Raw genomic sequence first — 14,386 nt, forward strand, 5'->3', positions numbered from 1 at the left:
GCAGACCCTTCACATTTATGTAAATATTTTATTATATCTTTTCATGTGACAACACTGAAGAAATGACACTTTGCTACAATGTAAAGTAGTGAGTGTACAGCTTGTATAACAGTGTAAATTTGCTGTGCCCTAAAAATAACTCAACACACAGCCAATAATGTCTAAACCACTGGCAACAAAAGTGAATACACCCGTAAGTGAAAATGCCCAAATTGGTCCCAATTAGCCATTGTTCCTCCCGGTGTCATGTGACTCATTAGTGTTACAAGGTCTCAGGTGTGTTAAATTTGGTGTTATCGCTCTCACTCTCTAATACTGGTCACGTGTGTGGCGGCAACCAGGTGAGGAGTACAAAGACAAGTGTGTCTTGCCTACAGTCAAGCATGGTGGTGGGAGTGTCATGATCTGCAGCAGCATGAGTGCTGCCAGCACTGGGGAGCTACAGTTAATTGAGGCAACCATGAATGCCATCATGTACTGTGACATACTGAAGCAGAGCATAATCCATTCACTTCGGACACTGGGGTGCAGGGCAGTATTCCAATATGATAACGGCCCCAACACACCTTCAAAATGACCAATGCTTTTGCTAAAGAAGCTGAGGGTAAAGGTGTTTGACTGGTCAAGCATGTCTCAAGACCTAAACCCTATTGAGCATCTGAGGGCCATCCTCAAATGGAAGGTGGAGGAGTGCAAGGTCTCTAACATCCACCAGCTCTATGATGTAGTCATGGAGGAGTGGAGGAGGACTCCTGTGGCAGCCTGTGAAGCTCTGGTGAACTCCATGTCCAAGAGAGTTGATGCAGTGCTGAAAAACAATGGTTGCCACACAAAATATTGATACTTTGGGCCCAATTTGGACATATTTCACTTAGGGGTGTACATACTTTTGTTGCCAGCAGTTTAGACATCAATGGCTGTGTGTTGAGTTGTTTTGAGGGGGACAGCAAATTTACACATGAAAAGATATAATAAAATATTTACAAAAATGTGAGGGGTGTACTCACTTTTGTGAGATACTGTCTAGAGCAACATTTTGGAGCCACGCAGGGCCCTTTCATCAGGCAAGTGATGTATTCAGCTAAAGCCCACTGTTGGCTGATGTCACTCAGCTCTGGAGAGATCCCAACTTTAATGTCGAGATCCACTCAGATACCTGGACTGGCAGCCGGTTCAACCTCTCAGAGCGCTGCTGAGAGCCTGAGCCAGCCTCCGCCATCCTCTCCACAGTCTGGCACTCCAATGAGCACCAGAGGAGCAGAGCAGAGAGCCGATGACTGATTGTCACCGGTTCTCTACTCACTGAAGGCTGAGAACTGAGTGATCAGTTGTCTTTGATCTCTCAGTCCTGGATCTAGAGGTGGCGGAGGACAGATGGAGCATTAGACCAACATAGGGGAGTATGCATGTTTGTTTTTTCTAATCCTGAACTTCTCTTTTAAATTGTAGATTTTTGTAGAGCTTAAAGCTTTAGCCATCTCGTCAGCTTTTAAAATAGAAACGTTTTTACAGCCACAGAAAGACTGCTAGCATACAGGGTTAATGTTTGGATTGTGCTGGCCTAATGACCAAAAAGCTCTGAAAGCAAGACAACTATTCACAGATGGGGAGGATGGAAAGCAAAGGAGACCTGGTAGTGACACTACAATTTGAAAACTTGTCCTGTTTTTTTTACATCAGTTCTTCTAGACTTGAAACTTTACAAAGGATCAGGTCATTTACTCTTAGCTGTCCAATCCCATCTAGGTTTCATCAGCTGTCTTGGAGGGCAGAGAAGGGATCAAGAGTTTTATAGATTTAAAGATCCCTGATCTATCTATAAAGAGGACCAGCCACTGCCCAGGCTGTCACAAGGGATGCTGTTCCTCCCTTGCAATAAAAAATGATGAAAAAAAAATTAAAAGTGTAATAAAGTACATGTAATTCAAATAAAAAATAAAAATAAAAATGAAAGCACCTCCACCTCTCAAGCTCACATGCAAATGCATACACGCACATATGTCCTGTACATATATGTAAACAATGATTGCACCACACATGAGATTTTGCTGTGAGCATTATTCTAGAACCAGAACTCAAATTTAACTCTCATCTGGTAACCCATAAAGGATTTTAACCACTTTACCACTAGAGCATTTTGCTGTCTTACGTCTGGGCCACTTTTTGCGATTCGGCACTGTGCCAATTTAACTGACAATTAAATTTACGTCCTTTTTTTCCCACAAACAGAGCTTTCATTTGGAGGTATTTGATCACCTGTGCGATTTTTACTTTTTGCGCTATAAACAAAAAAAGAGCGTTTATTTTGAAAAAATAACAATATTTTTTAAATTTTTTTATATGAAATTCCCCCCAAAAAAGATGTAAAAAACATTTTTTTTTTACATTTTTGGCCAATTTGTTTTCTGCTACCCATGTTTGGTAAAAAAAATCACAATAAGCCTATTTTGATTGGTTTGCGCAAAAGTTATTGCGTTTACTAACTAAGGGAAAGATATATGTCATTTTTGGTGGTTTTTTTTAACACGTAATGGCGGCGATCTGCGATTCTTTTTGCGGGACTGCGACATTGCGGCGGACAGATCGGACCCTTGACTGACATTTTTGACACTTTTGGGGGTACCGGTGACATTACTGCAGTAATCAGTGCTATATATATGCACTGTTACTGTAAAAATGACACTGGCAGGGAAGGGGTTAATTTTATTGGAGAGGGAGGGGTTAATGTATGCCTGGTGCTTACTAACGTGTGTGGGGGGAGGGGACTGTGTGACACAAGGACAGATGCATGTTCAGCTATGCTGAACCCTGCGATCTGACCCTGCCTGTCACTTAGGAGATCCGCCCGCTTGTGTTTACACAAGCAGGCGGATCTCCACACTAGATCCCCGACGATCGGGGAAGAGCGGCGGCGATCGCCGCTGCTCCTCCCCTGGCCCGACTCCCGCTGTGACTGAAAACAGTGGGAGCGAGCCTCTGGTGGCGCGCGCGCGCCACCGAGAAAGGGGAGTGTCTGACGACGTAGTACTACGTCGTCAGACGATAACGAGCCACTCTGCCGCAGTAATATTACTGCAGGCAGAGGTAAAGTAATTAAATTGTCGCCTATGAAGATTTTGAGATTCTGTAGTTTGTTTCCATTTCACAGGTCTGCAAAGTTTTAAATCTTAACATGTTTGGTATAAATTTACTTGACACAACACAATTTTTATATTTTTCCAAACAAAATTGGTGTTATATTGTGTTTGTGTTCATTAAAATGCAGGTAAGTGTATTTTTTTTCCGAAAAAGAGCATTTTATGAATGCCTCACAAAAATATACAACATGCAAAATTGCAACAACCACCATTTTATTCTCTATGGCCTCTGCTTTCAGAAAATATATAATGTTGCTGCAAATAATGATGCAAATAATGCTGATTTTTACATATATGTGCAAAATGTCAAAATTTACCCAAATGTGAAGTGGTTAAGCTTAATGCAAATGTCAGTATACAGTACACAAATGATGCCATGCAAAACATGCTTCTAAAAGGTTTTGATATCAATATAAAATAATATAATACTAAAGAGAAGCTATGTTTATTATATAGTCCATCGTTCTATGATTGTGTAGCCTTTAATCCTAAATTTATTTTCTTAAAGGTAGGGGAAACCTGGCCTTCAAAAAGTGATGCTTGTATATCCTATGGCTGTATCAAGTCAAATGGACAGATTTATTCTACGTTTATGAACAAGACATGTGAGCCTTTGACACCACTGGAATGTGGAAGCGTAAGTCACGTGGAACTATACATATTGTGATCATTAGCAATTGGAATACATGGTATTACACAGCATAAAGGAGAAGGACCATATTAGAATTTGATTATGTGGTCTATAGGTTATATTTTTTTTGTAGCTGCAGCCTATTTAATAACAAACAGATTTGCTTCTGGAAAAAAAGCAATATAATAATTCTGAGAAGAGGATATTAAAGGGACTGATTCCTGCTCCTCAGAGAATGGTTAACTGCATTTTTTGAAGTGGCAAATCGTTTGCCAAAAATATGCTATGTCAGTCACAAAACAAACAAAATGAAAACGAACAAAGTAAGAACAAATAAAACGTATGTTTTCATAGAAACAAAAGACATTGAAGAAGATTGAGCTTCTTTTCTATAAGCCAATTAAAGTGAACCTATGGGCCAGTCAATTGAAAAAACATAGTGTTTGTAACAACCATTAGGCCCCTCACACATGAGGGCGTCTAGCTTTTCGTATTTCCGTCCTGGTGTTTTAGTGCATCCAGAAGGGCCAGCTGCAGCATCCAGCCCGCTGGCTGCAGCCTGTCAAAATCTATGGCAGGCTATGGCTGTACGAGGCTGAATGCTGTACATAGTTGTTTTATCATCATATAGGATCCTCATTCAGGGATGAGTGCCTGGAATGCAGAAGCCCTGCCAGCCTGTTCAGTCAGCAGCCTGACATGCACTTTAACAGACTGCAGGCAGTGGGGCTAAATGCTGCACCTGCCCCTCTTGGGTGCACTAAAATGCCAGAAGAGACGCTCCATGTGCCAGGGTCCCTAAAGTGTATCTCTAGGCTAAACTTAAAAAAAAAAACAAATTGGATGTCGTGTGAAAGTCCACTGGAGAACATTTGTCCCAGAGATAGCTGTTCGGAGAGAATTCCCCTTATTTTGGGAGATTTCTACTAACTTCCTGTTGTGTCTCTGGGACAGGAAGTGATGGGAAAATTCCATAAAGGTACACAGACAGCAAACAAATAACCTTACAGGGGTTTTAACCAATCAGTACTCTATCCTCCCCAAAAAAAAAAATTGGCTTTATTTACACTTTAACCAGTTCTGGACCGGAATGACCAGGCCATTTTTTGCGATTTGGCACTGCGTTACTTTAACGGAATATTGCACGATCGTGCAATGTTGTACCCAAATAAAATTGATGTCCTTTTTTCCCACCAATAGAGCTTTCTTTTGGTGGTATTTGATCACCTCTACGGTTTTTATTTTTTGTGCTATAAACAAAAAAATAGCGACAATTCTGAAAAAAAAACCACAATATTTTTAATTTTCTGCCGCGTATTTTGATTGGTTTGCGCAAAAGTTATCGTGTCTACAAACTAGGGTAAAGATTTATGTCCTTTTTATTTTTTTATTTTTGACTTGTAATGGCAGCGATCAGTGATTTTTAGCGGGGCTGCGACATTGCGGCGGACTGATCGGACACCTAACTGACATTTTTGGGGGGACCAGTGACATTACTACAGTAATCAGTGCTAAAAAATATGCACGGTTACTGTACTAATGACACTGGCAGGGAAGGGGTTAACCCAGGGCCGATCAAAGGGTAAATGTATGTCTTGGGGGTGTCATCTAACTGTGAGGGGGATGGGCTTGTGGAATCAACACAGAGACCTGTGTTCCTAAATGGAAGGCATTGATTCCTGAGCATAGGTGTGCACAGCCTATTGCATGAGGGTGTGCACCTCAAAGCTCACACACATATGTGTGTGCATATGTGTGTATATATATATATATATATATATATACTGACGGTGTCAGTAGAGCAGTGAACAGTGTCAGTAGGGCAGAGATTGGTGTATTTTTTTTTTGTATTATTTTATTCTTTTTTTACACTTTTTTTTTTAAATAATTTTTACACATTTTTTATGAGGCCTATTAGGGGACTTTGGTAAAATATCAGGGGGAATCTGCGCCACCCAGAGTGATTAGGGTGTGCCCAGGCATACCTGGCACACCCTGTACACACGCCTATGTTCCTGAGAGAACAACGGTCTGCTGTGTTTACAACCACTGTTCTCTCTCCACTGGGAGCCATCCCGGCCGCCAGCCCCATGAATCAGCTTCCCCGCTGGCGAATGGGGGCGCGGATCGTCGTACAGTTACAGCGATTCGCGCAGCCGAGCCAGCCTGCCGCAGTATATATGCGGCGGGTGGTCGGCAAGTGGTTAAAAACAGCCCTTAAATGATGTCTTACTTGAAATCTGTTTCACCCTCATGGAGAGAGTGCATCTCCAATTTTATGACAAAAGCCACAAGTTGCTAGTTGAGCTGGTTTCCTGTTCTGCTGCTACTTCTTGATTGTGAGACAGAAAAGTGACTCCCAACGCTAGTGCAGTCTTGCTTTTTCCCAGTTGAATCAAAAATGGTAGGTATATGGCAATTAGAGTTGTTTAACATCAGCTGGGCATGTCTTAGTAACTGCCTAGCAATAAGGCAGGACAGGTAGATGCAGTCTCTGGGAGTTTTTCAGTCAGGTTTCATCAGGTACATACAGTAAATGACCTACACCTATAGCAAGGGCATTATACAACTTTGGTCAAAGCTGCACATTTGGTTTTTTCCTAGGCAGTTTTTGGTAAAGGTGAACTATGCCTTTAAGAGTGAACTTTCATTATCAGAATGTCCATGTTGCTCTTACTGTAACGAGGTTTACTGTACATGTCCTGCATCTTCCTTCGTTTGCTCATAGCTTCAAATTCTGTTTCCTTGTGCTCTGCTTATATTATTTTAGTGTACTGAAGGTTATTTGCAAGCCATATACTCAAATATAAAGTTTATATATTTTTTTCTGTTAACAGGGCACCTTTGAACTAAGTGCAGATGGCTGTTGCAAAAAATGCATACGTAAGTTTATTGTTGAATTTCTGTTAGTGAGTTCCTATTATCTAGTTTATACAATGTCAAGGCAAACATTTTGTAAATGTATCAAACATTATTCACAATAGTTAAAGCATATGTAAAAAAAAAAAAAAAAAGGTTTTTGGAAATGACAAATTTCCTCATGTTTCATTTCTTAATACAGAAAAGTACAGGAAAGTAACTGTTCTTGTGCCAGAAATATCGTTTACTGCTACCTTCCTCTTTGATATGGCAAGAAAAGCAGCTGGTGTCAGCCCTGCCTACTTCATTGCTGATTGATTTATAAGAACATAAACTTCTCCTCAACCGCCCACCACCCCATCCTTCTTATCGCTATATAGCACTACTCCCTTGGGAGCTCCTGGTTACGGATTCCCCTGGGTTACCCATAGCAACAACACCACAGTTTAGCATTTTCAAAGTGCTTGGCTCAGTCAAGAAACAGTCTAGGGGTTTTGGTTTTTGTGGTTTTATTGAGAACTTGGATAGGAGAAGGGATGAGTGGGATACTCCAACTTGAATTAACTATAGACAATTAGCTGGGACTGCTGGATAACTGAATGCGGCAAGGCCGCTGCTTCACCTTTACTAAGCAGTGAAGAAGTATTTAGATAAGCTGTACTGTAATGTAGAACACTCTTCAGGGCCCTTCCTGGTACACCCTTTGTCCCTATTCTTCAGGGTTCTCTACACAGCACCCCTTTCAAGTTTCCAAGAGAAAGTCTACTTGGAAAGGAGAACATAAATACTTGTACAGTACAAATACTGTAGCTGCTGACTTTTAACCACTTTACCACCGGAGGATTTTGCTGTCTTACGTCCAGGCCACTTTTTGCGATTCGGCACTGTGCGACTTTAACTGACAATTGCGCGGTCATGCAACGCCCGTACCCAAACTAAATTTACGTCCTTTTTTCCCACAAACAGAGCTTTCTTTTGGTGGCATTTGATCACCTCTGCGCTTTTTATTTTTTGCGATATTAATAAAAAGCAGATCCGCGGAAGTTCCACTTTTGGGTGGAACTCCGCTTTAAGATGGTTTTCACTTTATAGCAGTGCCCTGATCCCTATCCCGCAGTATGATAACAAAAAACAAGAAACTTTGAATGCCATGTACTTTTAAATATTAATAACAGAACAGTAATTATAACAGTAATATGGTGACACTGATGGCACTTATGACACAGTGGGCACTGATGACACGGTGACACTGATGGCACTTATGACACTGTGGCACTTATGACACTGATTACCCTGTGGGCACTGATGGCACTGTGGGCACTGATGACACTGTGGGAACTGATGGTGCTGTGGGCACTGATGGCACAGTGGACACTGATGGTACTGATAACACTGTGGACACTGATGGCACTGATGACACTGTGGATACTGATGACACTGTGGATACTGATGGCACTGTGGTCACTGATGACACTGTGGACACTGTGGGCACTGTGGATACTGATGACACTGTGGGCACTGATGGCACTGTGGTCACTGATGGCCACTGTTTTGTCAAGGACAAAACACTCACTCTGCTCTTATATCTCTCTCCCTCCTCACACGAGGTCTCTGTGTGAGAAAGGAGAGCCGTCAATGAGAAATTGTCTCATATGTTTAAGTGTGGTAAATGCTGTGATTGGTCATTTACCACGATCTGTGATAGATGGGACATGGACGCTCTCCCGGCAATTAAAGACCTGTGCTGTAGCCGTCTTTCAGCTATAGCGCAGGCGCGAGGTGGTTAAAATGTCCATAGGCGGGTGCATGTGAATTCATCACGTGCACTGACAAGCTGGACATTTAGTGGTGGCCCTCGAGCTGTAGGTTGCTTACCCCTGTTTTACAGGAAACCCTAATTTCCAAAACTTTAATATGGTGTCAGGATTAGGGATGATCGAACGGTTCGGGTCGACCATCGGTTCGGCTCGAACATTGGGTGTTCGAGGTTCAGCCGAATTTAGAACTTTTTGCCCAAAAAGTTCGGAATTCGGCAACCAGAACCGATCAAAATGCAATGGTTCAGGAAATGGGCTTTAAAAGCCCGTGATTGGACCAGAACCATAAACAAAAGCCAATTGAGGGGGCAGGAGAATGCTAGGAATGTGATTGGAGTGACTAGGGGGTCCATAGTCCAATCATTAGTGAATACGCCCCCCAGTATATAAGATAGCCCCCGCCAAATTCCTAGCATTGTTATACAGGACATGGAAGAGAGTGGAAGCAGTTCTGTTAATTTTACTTTAAAAGTGTCATTTAGCATTTATTAGTGTGAGGAAAGGGATATCTAGTGTAGTTAGAGTGCTCTTTTACACTTTAGTTAGTTTCAAAAATTTTGTTTCTGTAGGGAAAGTGTGAAGTATCAGGGTGACCGTAATGTAGTGTAGGGTTAACTGACTGCTATGGCAGGGTGACCAAACCCTTTCATATCAGGGTGACCGTAATGTAGTGTAGGGTGAACTGACAGTGACTGCTATGGTAGGGTGACCAAACCTTTCCATATCAGGGTGACCGCTATAGAGAAAAGCTAGTTTCTCTGAAGTCACTTTCGCTGCAGTAATATGGCTTCGCCCCTGTCAGCTTGCTTTTTGGCTGTAGGTGTCTATAGTGATGTTTTGAGCACATGTTTGGAGTCAGGCATGACATCTGGACATGTGTATAGGGGGTATATATACACACCCATGTATGTATATATACACCGGCACATATATAGGTGTGAAAGGAGCAGAAAAAACTACTTGCGCTAATGAAATAATTAACACCAATATAGTTACGCTCCTATCACACATATATATGTCTAGGTGTGTATATACATATAAGTATGTGTGTATATACACTCGTATACACAAGTTCAGATGTTTTGCCTGCCTCCAAAGAACCCAAAAAAATGCCCAAAAAAACGCTAGCGTCAAAAAAAAAAAAACGCCAAGGGGTGTTGTTGCAGGCATTTTTTTGGGGTTTTTGGAGGCAGGCAAAACATCTGAACTTGTGTACACACACATACTTATATGTATTTTACACTTAGACATATATAGGTGTTATAGGAGTGTAACCATATTAGTGTAAATGATTTCATTAGCTCAAGCATATATTTCTGCTACTATCACAACTATATATGTCTAGGTGTATATATACATATAAGTATGTGTGTATATATACCCGTATACACAAGTTCAGATGTTTTGCCTGCCTCCAAAGAACCCAAAAAAATGCCCAAAACATCTGAACTTGTGTATAGTAGTATATATACCACTATACACAAGTTCAGATGTTTTGCCTGCCTCCAAAGAACCCAAAAAAATGCCCAAAAAAACGCTAGCGCCAAAAAAAAAAAAAAAAAACGCCCAGGTGTGTTGTTGCAGGCATTTTTTGGGGGTTTTTGGAGGCAGGCAAAACATCTGAACTTGTGTATATGGGTATATATACACACATACTCATATGTATATTTACACCTAGACATATATAGGTGTAATAGTAGCAGAAATATATGCTTGCACTAATGAAATCATTTACACTAATATGGTTACGCTCCTATAACACCTATATACTGTATGTCTAAGTGTAAAATACATATAAGTATGTGTGTGTGTACACAAGTTCAGATGTTTTGCCTGCCTCCATAAACCCCAAAAAAATGCCTGCAACAACACACCTGGGCATTTTTTTTTTTGACGCTAGCGTTTTTATGGGCATTTTTTTGGGTTCTTTGGAGGCAGGCAAACCATCTGACCATCGTACCACTATACACAAGTTCAGATGTTTTTCCTGACTCCAAAGAACCCAAAAAATGCCCAAAAAAACGCTTGCTACTAAACCGGCAAGGTGTGAAAAGCGAGAAGCTACTAACCTGTTCTATAAGTGTTCTAATACAAACGATCTTTTTTTTTATGGTTCTGGACATGCTACAGAGCTGAAACTTTATAGGTACACTTTTTAGACCCCCCAAAAACTAAATCCAAAGAATTTTTTTTTTTTTTTTTTTTTTCAATAATTGTCTCTCTATCAAAAATGACACTTTTTAAGAACTTTTTTTGTGTGATTTTGTGTCTGGGGGGTCTAAAGGGTGTACCTGTGAAGTTTCAGCTCTGTAGCATGTCCAGAACCATAAAAAAAAAGATCATTTGTATTAGTGCAATGATAGAACTGTAATATGGCTTCACTCTTTTCACACCTTGCCGGTTTAGTAGCAGGCGTTTTTTGGGCATTTTTTTGAGTTCTTTAGAGGCAGGCAAAACATCTGAACATGTGTATAGTGGTATATATACCCGTATACACAAGTTCAGATGTTTTTCCTGCCTCCAAAGAACCCAAAAAATGCCTGCTATTAAACCGGCAAGGTGTGAAAAGCGAGAAGCCACTAACCTGTTCTATAAGTGACAAAATACAAAATGTGTACCTGTGAAACTTCACAGGTACACATTTTAGACACCCCAGATACTAAATCCAAAGAATTTTTTTTTTTTTAATTTTTCCAATAATTGTCTCTCTATCAAAAATGACACTTTTTAAGAACTTTTTTTGTGTGATTAATAGTCCCTGGGGTATGACCCAGAACCCTAGGCACTTTTTAGGGGCATTTATTGGGTTTTAGGGCTTCAAAATGGTCTTTTTTGATTACCGAAGTTCGGGTCCCATTGATTTCAATGGGGTTCTGAAATCTGGGCCGAACTTTCGGGAACTTCGGATGTTCTGGCCGAACCAAACTTTTGAAAAGTTCGATCATCCCTAGTCAGGATGCCTTTAAAGAAAAGAGAAAAATTTACAAATTAGATACATAAACACTTAGCCTACATTCGCACCTGAGCAGAGCATATATTTTAGTGATTTGAAAAGTTTTTTCAGATGCTTTGCATATTTCTTTGCATGTGTACCAAGCTTCAGGTGTTTGGTTCCTGGGCTGGACAGCAGTTCTATAGGAGAAGAATATTTCAGGTGTAAAAACACACAAAAAAGGTGTGTTTCTTGTTAGCAGACACTCTCAATGAAGTCCATGGGGTAAAAATGGCAGTATACACTCAAAAAAGCTTATATACTTTTTTGAATGTAGTGTGTAGGATGCAGAGTGACTGGTTGTACAAGTGTGAACACAGGCAATTAGAAAGGATTGGATTCTACATGTAGAGCATAATAAGGTATAGGGAAACAAGCAGAAAAAAGCTCAAGTGGGACCGGGGGCTTACTGTTAATCTTGCAAAGAATTTGTCATTCTATTCAGCCAGTCTTTTGATTCACATGCCTCTGCCTCCTTGCTTAGCCAGCCAGGTGCCTCCTATATTTTCTGGTTCAACAATGCAACTTCCTGTGTCAACCCTCTGCCCCCTACCCCCTACCTGCTCAATAGAAAATGAATTGCTATCATCATCATCATCATCATCATCATCATCATCATCATCATCTCAGACTTTTGAACAGGGGGAATGAGGTTCCCAATGTAACTTGTAAATGAAATCAGGAAGTATCTTTCTGGCTCTGCAAGGTGGCAAAGAAGCGTAAGTTACAAGACTAACAAAGAATTACAAAAGAATTGGTAACCGATGCAACCCAATTAGAAAAATGTGTGACTCTTAGGTGAAAGATATGAAAATCTTGCATGAAAACATTTAAAATAGACCCTTTAGGGGTCCATTTATAAAGCAGCAAATGTGATTTTCATCAAACATTAACTAGTGGTAAATCAGCCACTGCCACTTAAACATATGGACCTAGAAGATGCACTGAATGTTTGATGAGTGTTGGATATACTGTTATACCGTATACACTGCTCAAGTCAAACTCCTGGGGATATTAATCTGGTCAGTTAAAGATGTACAGCCAAAGCTCTCAGGTGTGTTAGATGGGCAACAATGAGATGACCACCAAAACAGGAATGGTTTTACAGGTGAGGGCCACCAACATTTTATTTCCCTACTCATCTTTTCTGACTGTTTTTCACTAGTTTTGCATTTGGCTAGGGTCAGTGTCACTACTGGTGGCATGTGGACCCTATAGAGGTTGCACAGGAAGTCAAACTCCTCCAGGATCACCAATACGTGCCATTGCCAGAAGGTTTGCTGTGTCTCCCAGCATAGTCTCAAGAGCATGAAGGGGATTACAGAAGACAGGCAATAACTCTAAGAGAGCTGGACAGGGCCGTAAAAGGTCCTTAACCCATCAGCAGGACCATTATCTGCTCCTTTGTGCAAGGAGGCACAGGATGAGCACTGCCAGAGCCCTACAAAATGACCCCCAGCAGGCCACTGGTGTGAATGTCTCTGACCAAACAATCAGAAACAGACTTCATGAGGGTGGCCTGAGGGCCCAACGTCCTCTTGTGGTCCCTGTGCTCACTGCCCAGCACCGTGGAGCTGGATTGGCATTTGTCATTGAACACCAGAATTGGCATGTCCGCCACTGGCGCCCTGTGCTTTTCACAGATGAGAGCAGGTTCACTGTGCACATTTGACAGATGGTAAAGGGTCTGGAGAAGCCGTGGAGAATGTTATGCTGCCTATAACATTGTTCAGCATGACCGGTTTGGTGAGGGGTCAGTGATGGTTTGGGGAGGCATATCCATGGAGGGACGCACATACCTCTACAGGCTAGACAAGGGTGCTCTGACTGCCATTAGATATCAGGATGAAATCCTTGGACCCATTGTTAGACCCTACGCTGGTGCAGGGTTCCTCCTGGTGCACGACAATGCCTGGCCTCATGTAGCGAGAGTATGTAGCCAGTTCCTGGAGGATGAAGGAATTGATATCACTGAATTGCCCCACCACTCCCCTGAGCTAAATCCAATAGAATACCTTTGGGACATTCTGTTTCTGTCCATCCGATGCCGCCAGGTTGCACCTCTGCTTGTTTAGGAGCTCAGTGATTTTCTGGTCCAGATCTGGGGGGAAATACCCCAGGACACCATATGTCATCTCATTAGGAACATGACCTGACATTGTCAGACATGCATACAAGCACGTGGGGGGCCATACAAACTACTGAGTACCATTTTGAGTTGCTGCAATTAAATTTCTGATGTGTTTTCAAAGTGTTCCTTTAATTTTTTTGAACAGTGTATATACACCCCATAATTATATGATAACAAAACGAGTGGAATATTAAAAATATTGAGTTTTGTTTTAGCTCCCAAGCCCTGCAGAGCGGTGAATAACATCACAATGCTGAACTCAAATGGCTGCCAGCTTCAAGAGAATGTTCCATATTGTGATGGTGTTTGCACTACAAAGCCGTAAGTATTATAAATGACTACATACTAGCCACAGTGTGAATTTACATTGTCTGCTTACATTGGTGCACCAATGTGGATTAATATCCTTTGTGACTACTGAGGTATATAACTAAATGAAAGTGTCTGGAGTTCATCTTTAATTTGACTACATGAGTTTAATATTTTAAAGGATTATTCCACTTTCATGGAAAAAAAGTAGTAAATAAAAAAAATGATATAGCAAATACAATTGCTACACAAGCGATGTTGTATTTCTTTTCCAATAGTTTTTATTGAGATTTTTAACAAAGAGCAGTAAGAACAAAAATAAACAGGTACATTGACATCAAATATTACTCAAAAAATGTGTCAGTTAGGCTACAAAAATACTGAGCAGGACGGTTCAATATATTTGCCACTAGAACCATTTATTTAACATGAAGAAAGATTAAAGAATGGCTTTTAAGAAACACAACATCACTATAATAGGTTCATGTTCCTGAAAGAGAAACGAGGAGC

At 41.0% G+C, this 14,386-nt stretch overlaps 1 protein-coding gene across 1 annotated transcript in view; it reads left to right on the forward strand.

Moving 5' to 3' along the window:
• The window catches only part of LOC309565954 (intestinal mucin-like protein), a gene marked incomplete at its 3' end in the record, with an annotated part of 95,171 nt that overhangs the window by 53,198 nt on the left and 27,587 nt on the right, over positions 1 to 14,386 (forward strand). The window contains exons 9-11 of the mRNA XM_082270983.1: positions 3,646 to 3,774; positions 6,606 to 6,651; positions 13,783 to 13,888. Of these exons, the coding sequence (XP_082127109.1) occupies positions 3,646 to 3,774; positions 6,606 to 6,651; positions 13,783 to 13,888 (281 nt within the window). The remainder of the gene's footprint in view (positions 1 to 3,645; positions 3,775 to 6,605; positions 6,652 to 13,782; positions 13,889 to 14,386) is intronic.

This window comes from Pelophylax lessonae (genome assembly GCF_965119305.1).
Source record: "Pelophylax lessonae genome assembly, chromosome: 10".
NCBI lineage: Eukaryota > Metazoa > Chordata > Amphibia > Anura > Ranidae > Pelophylax > Pelophylax lessonae.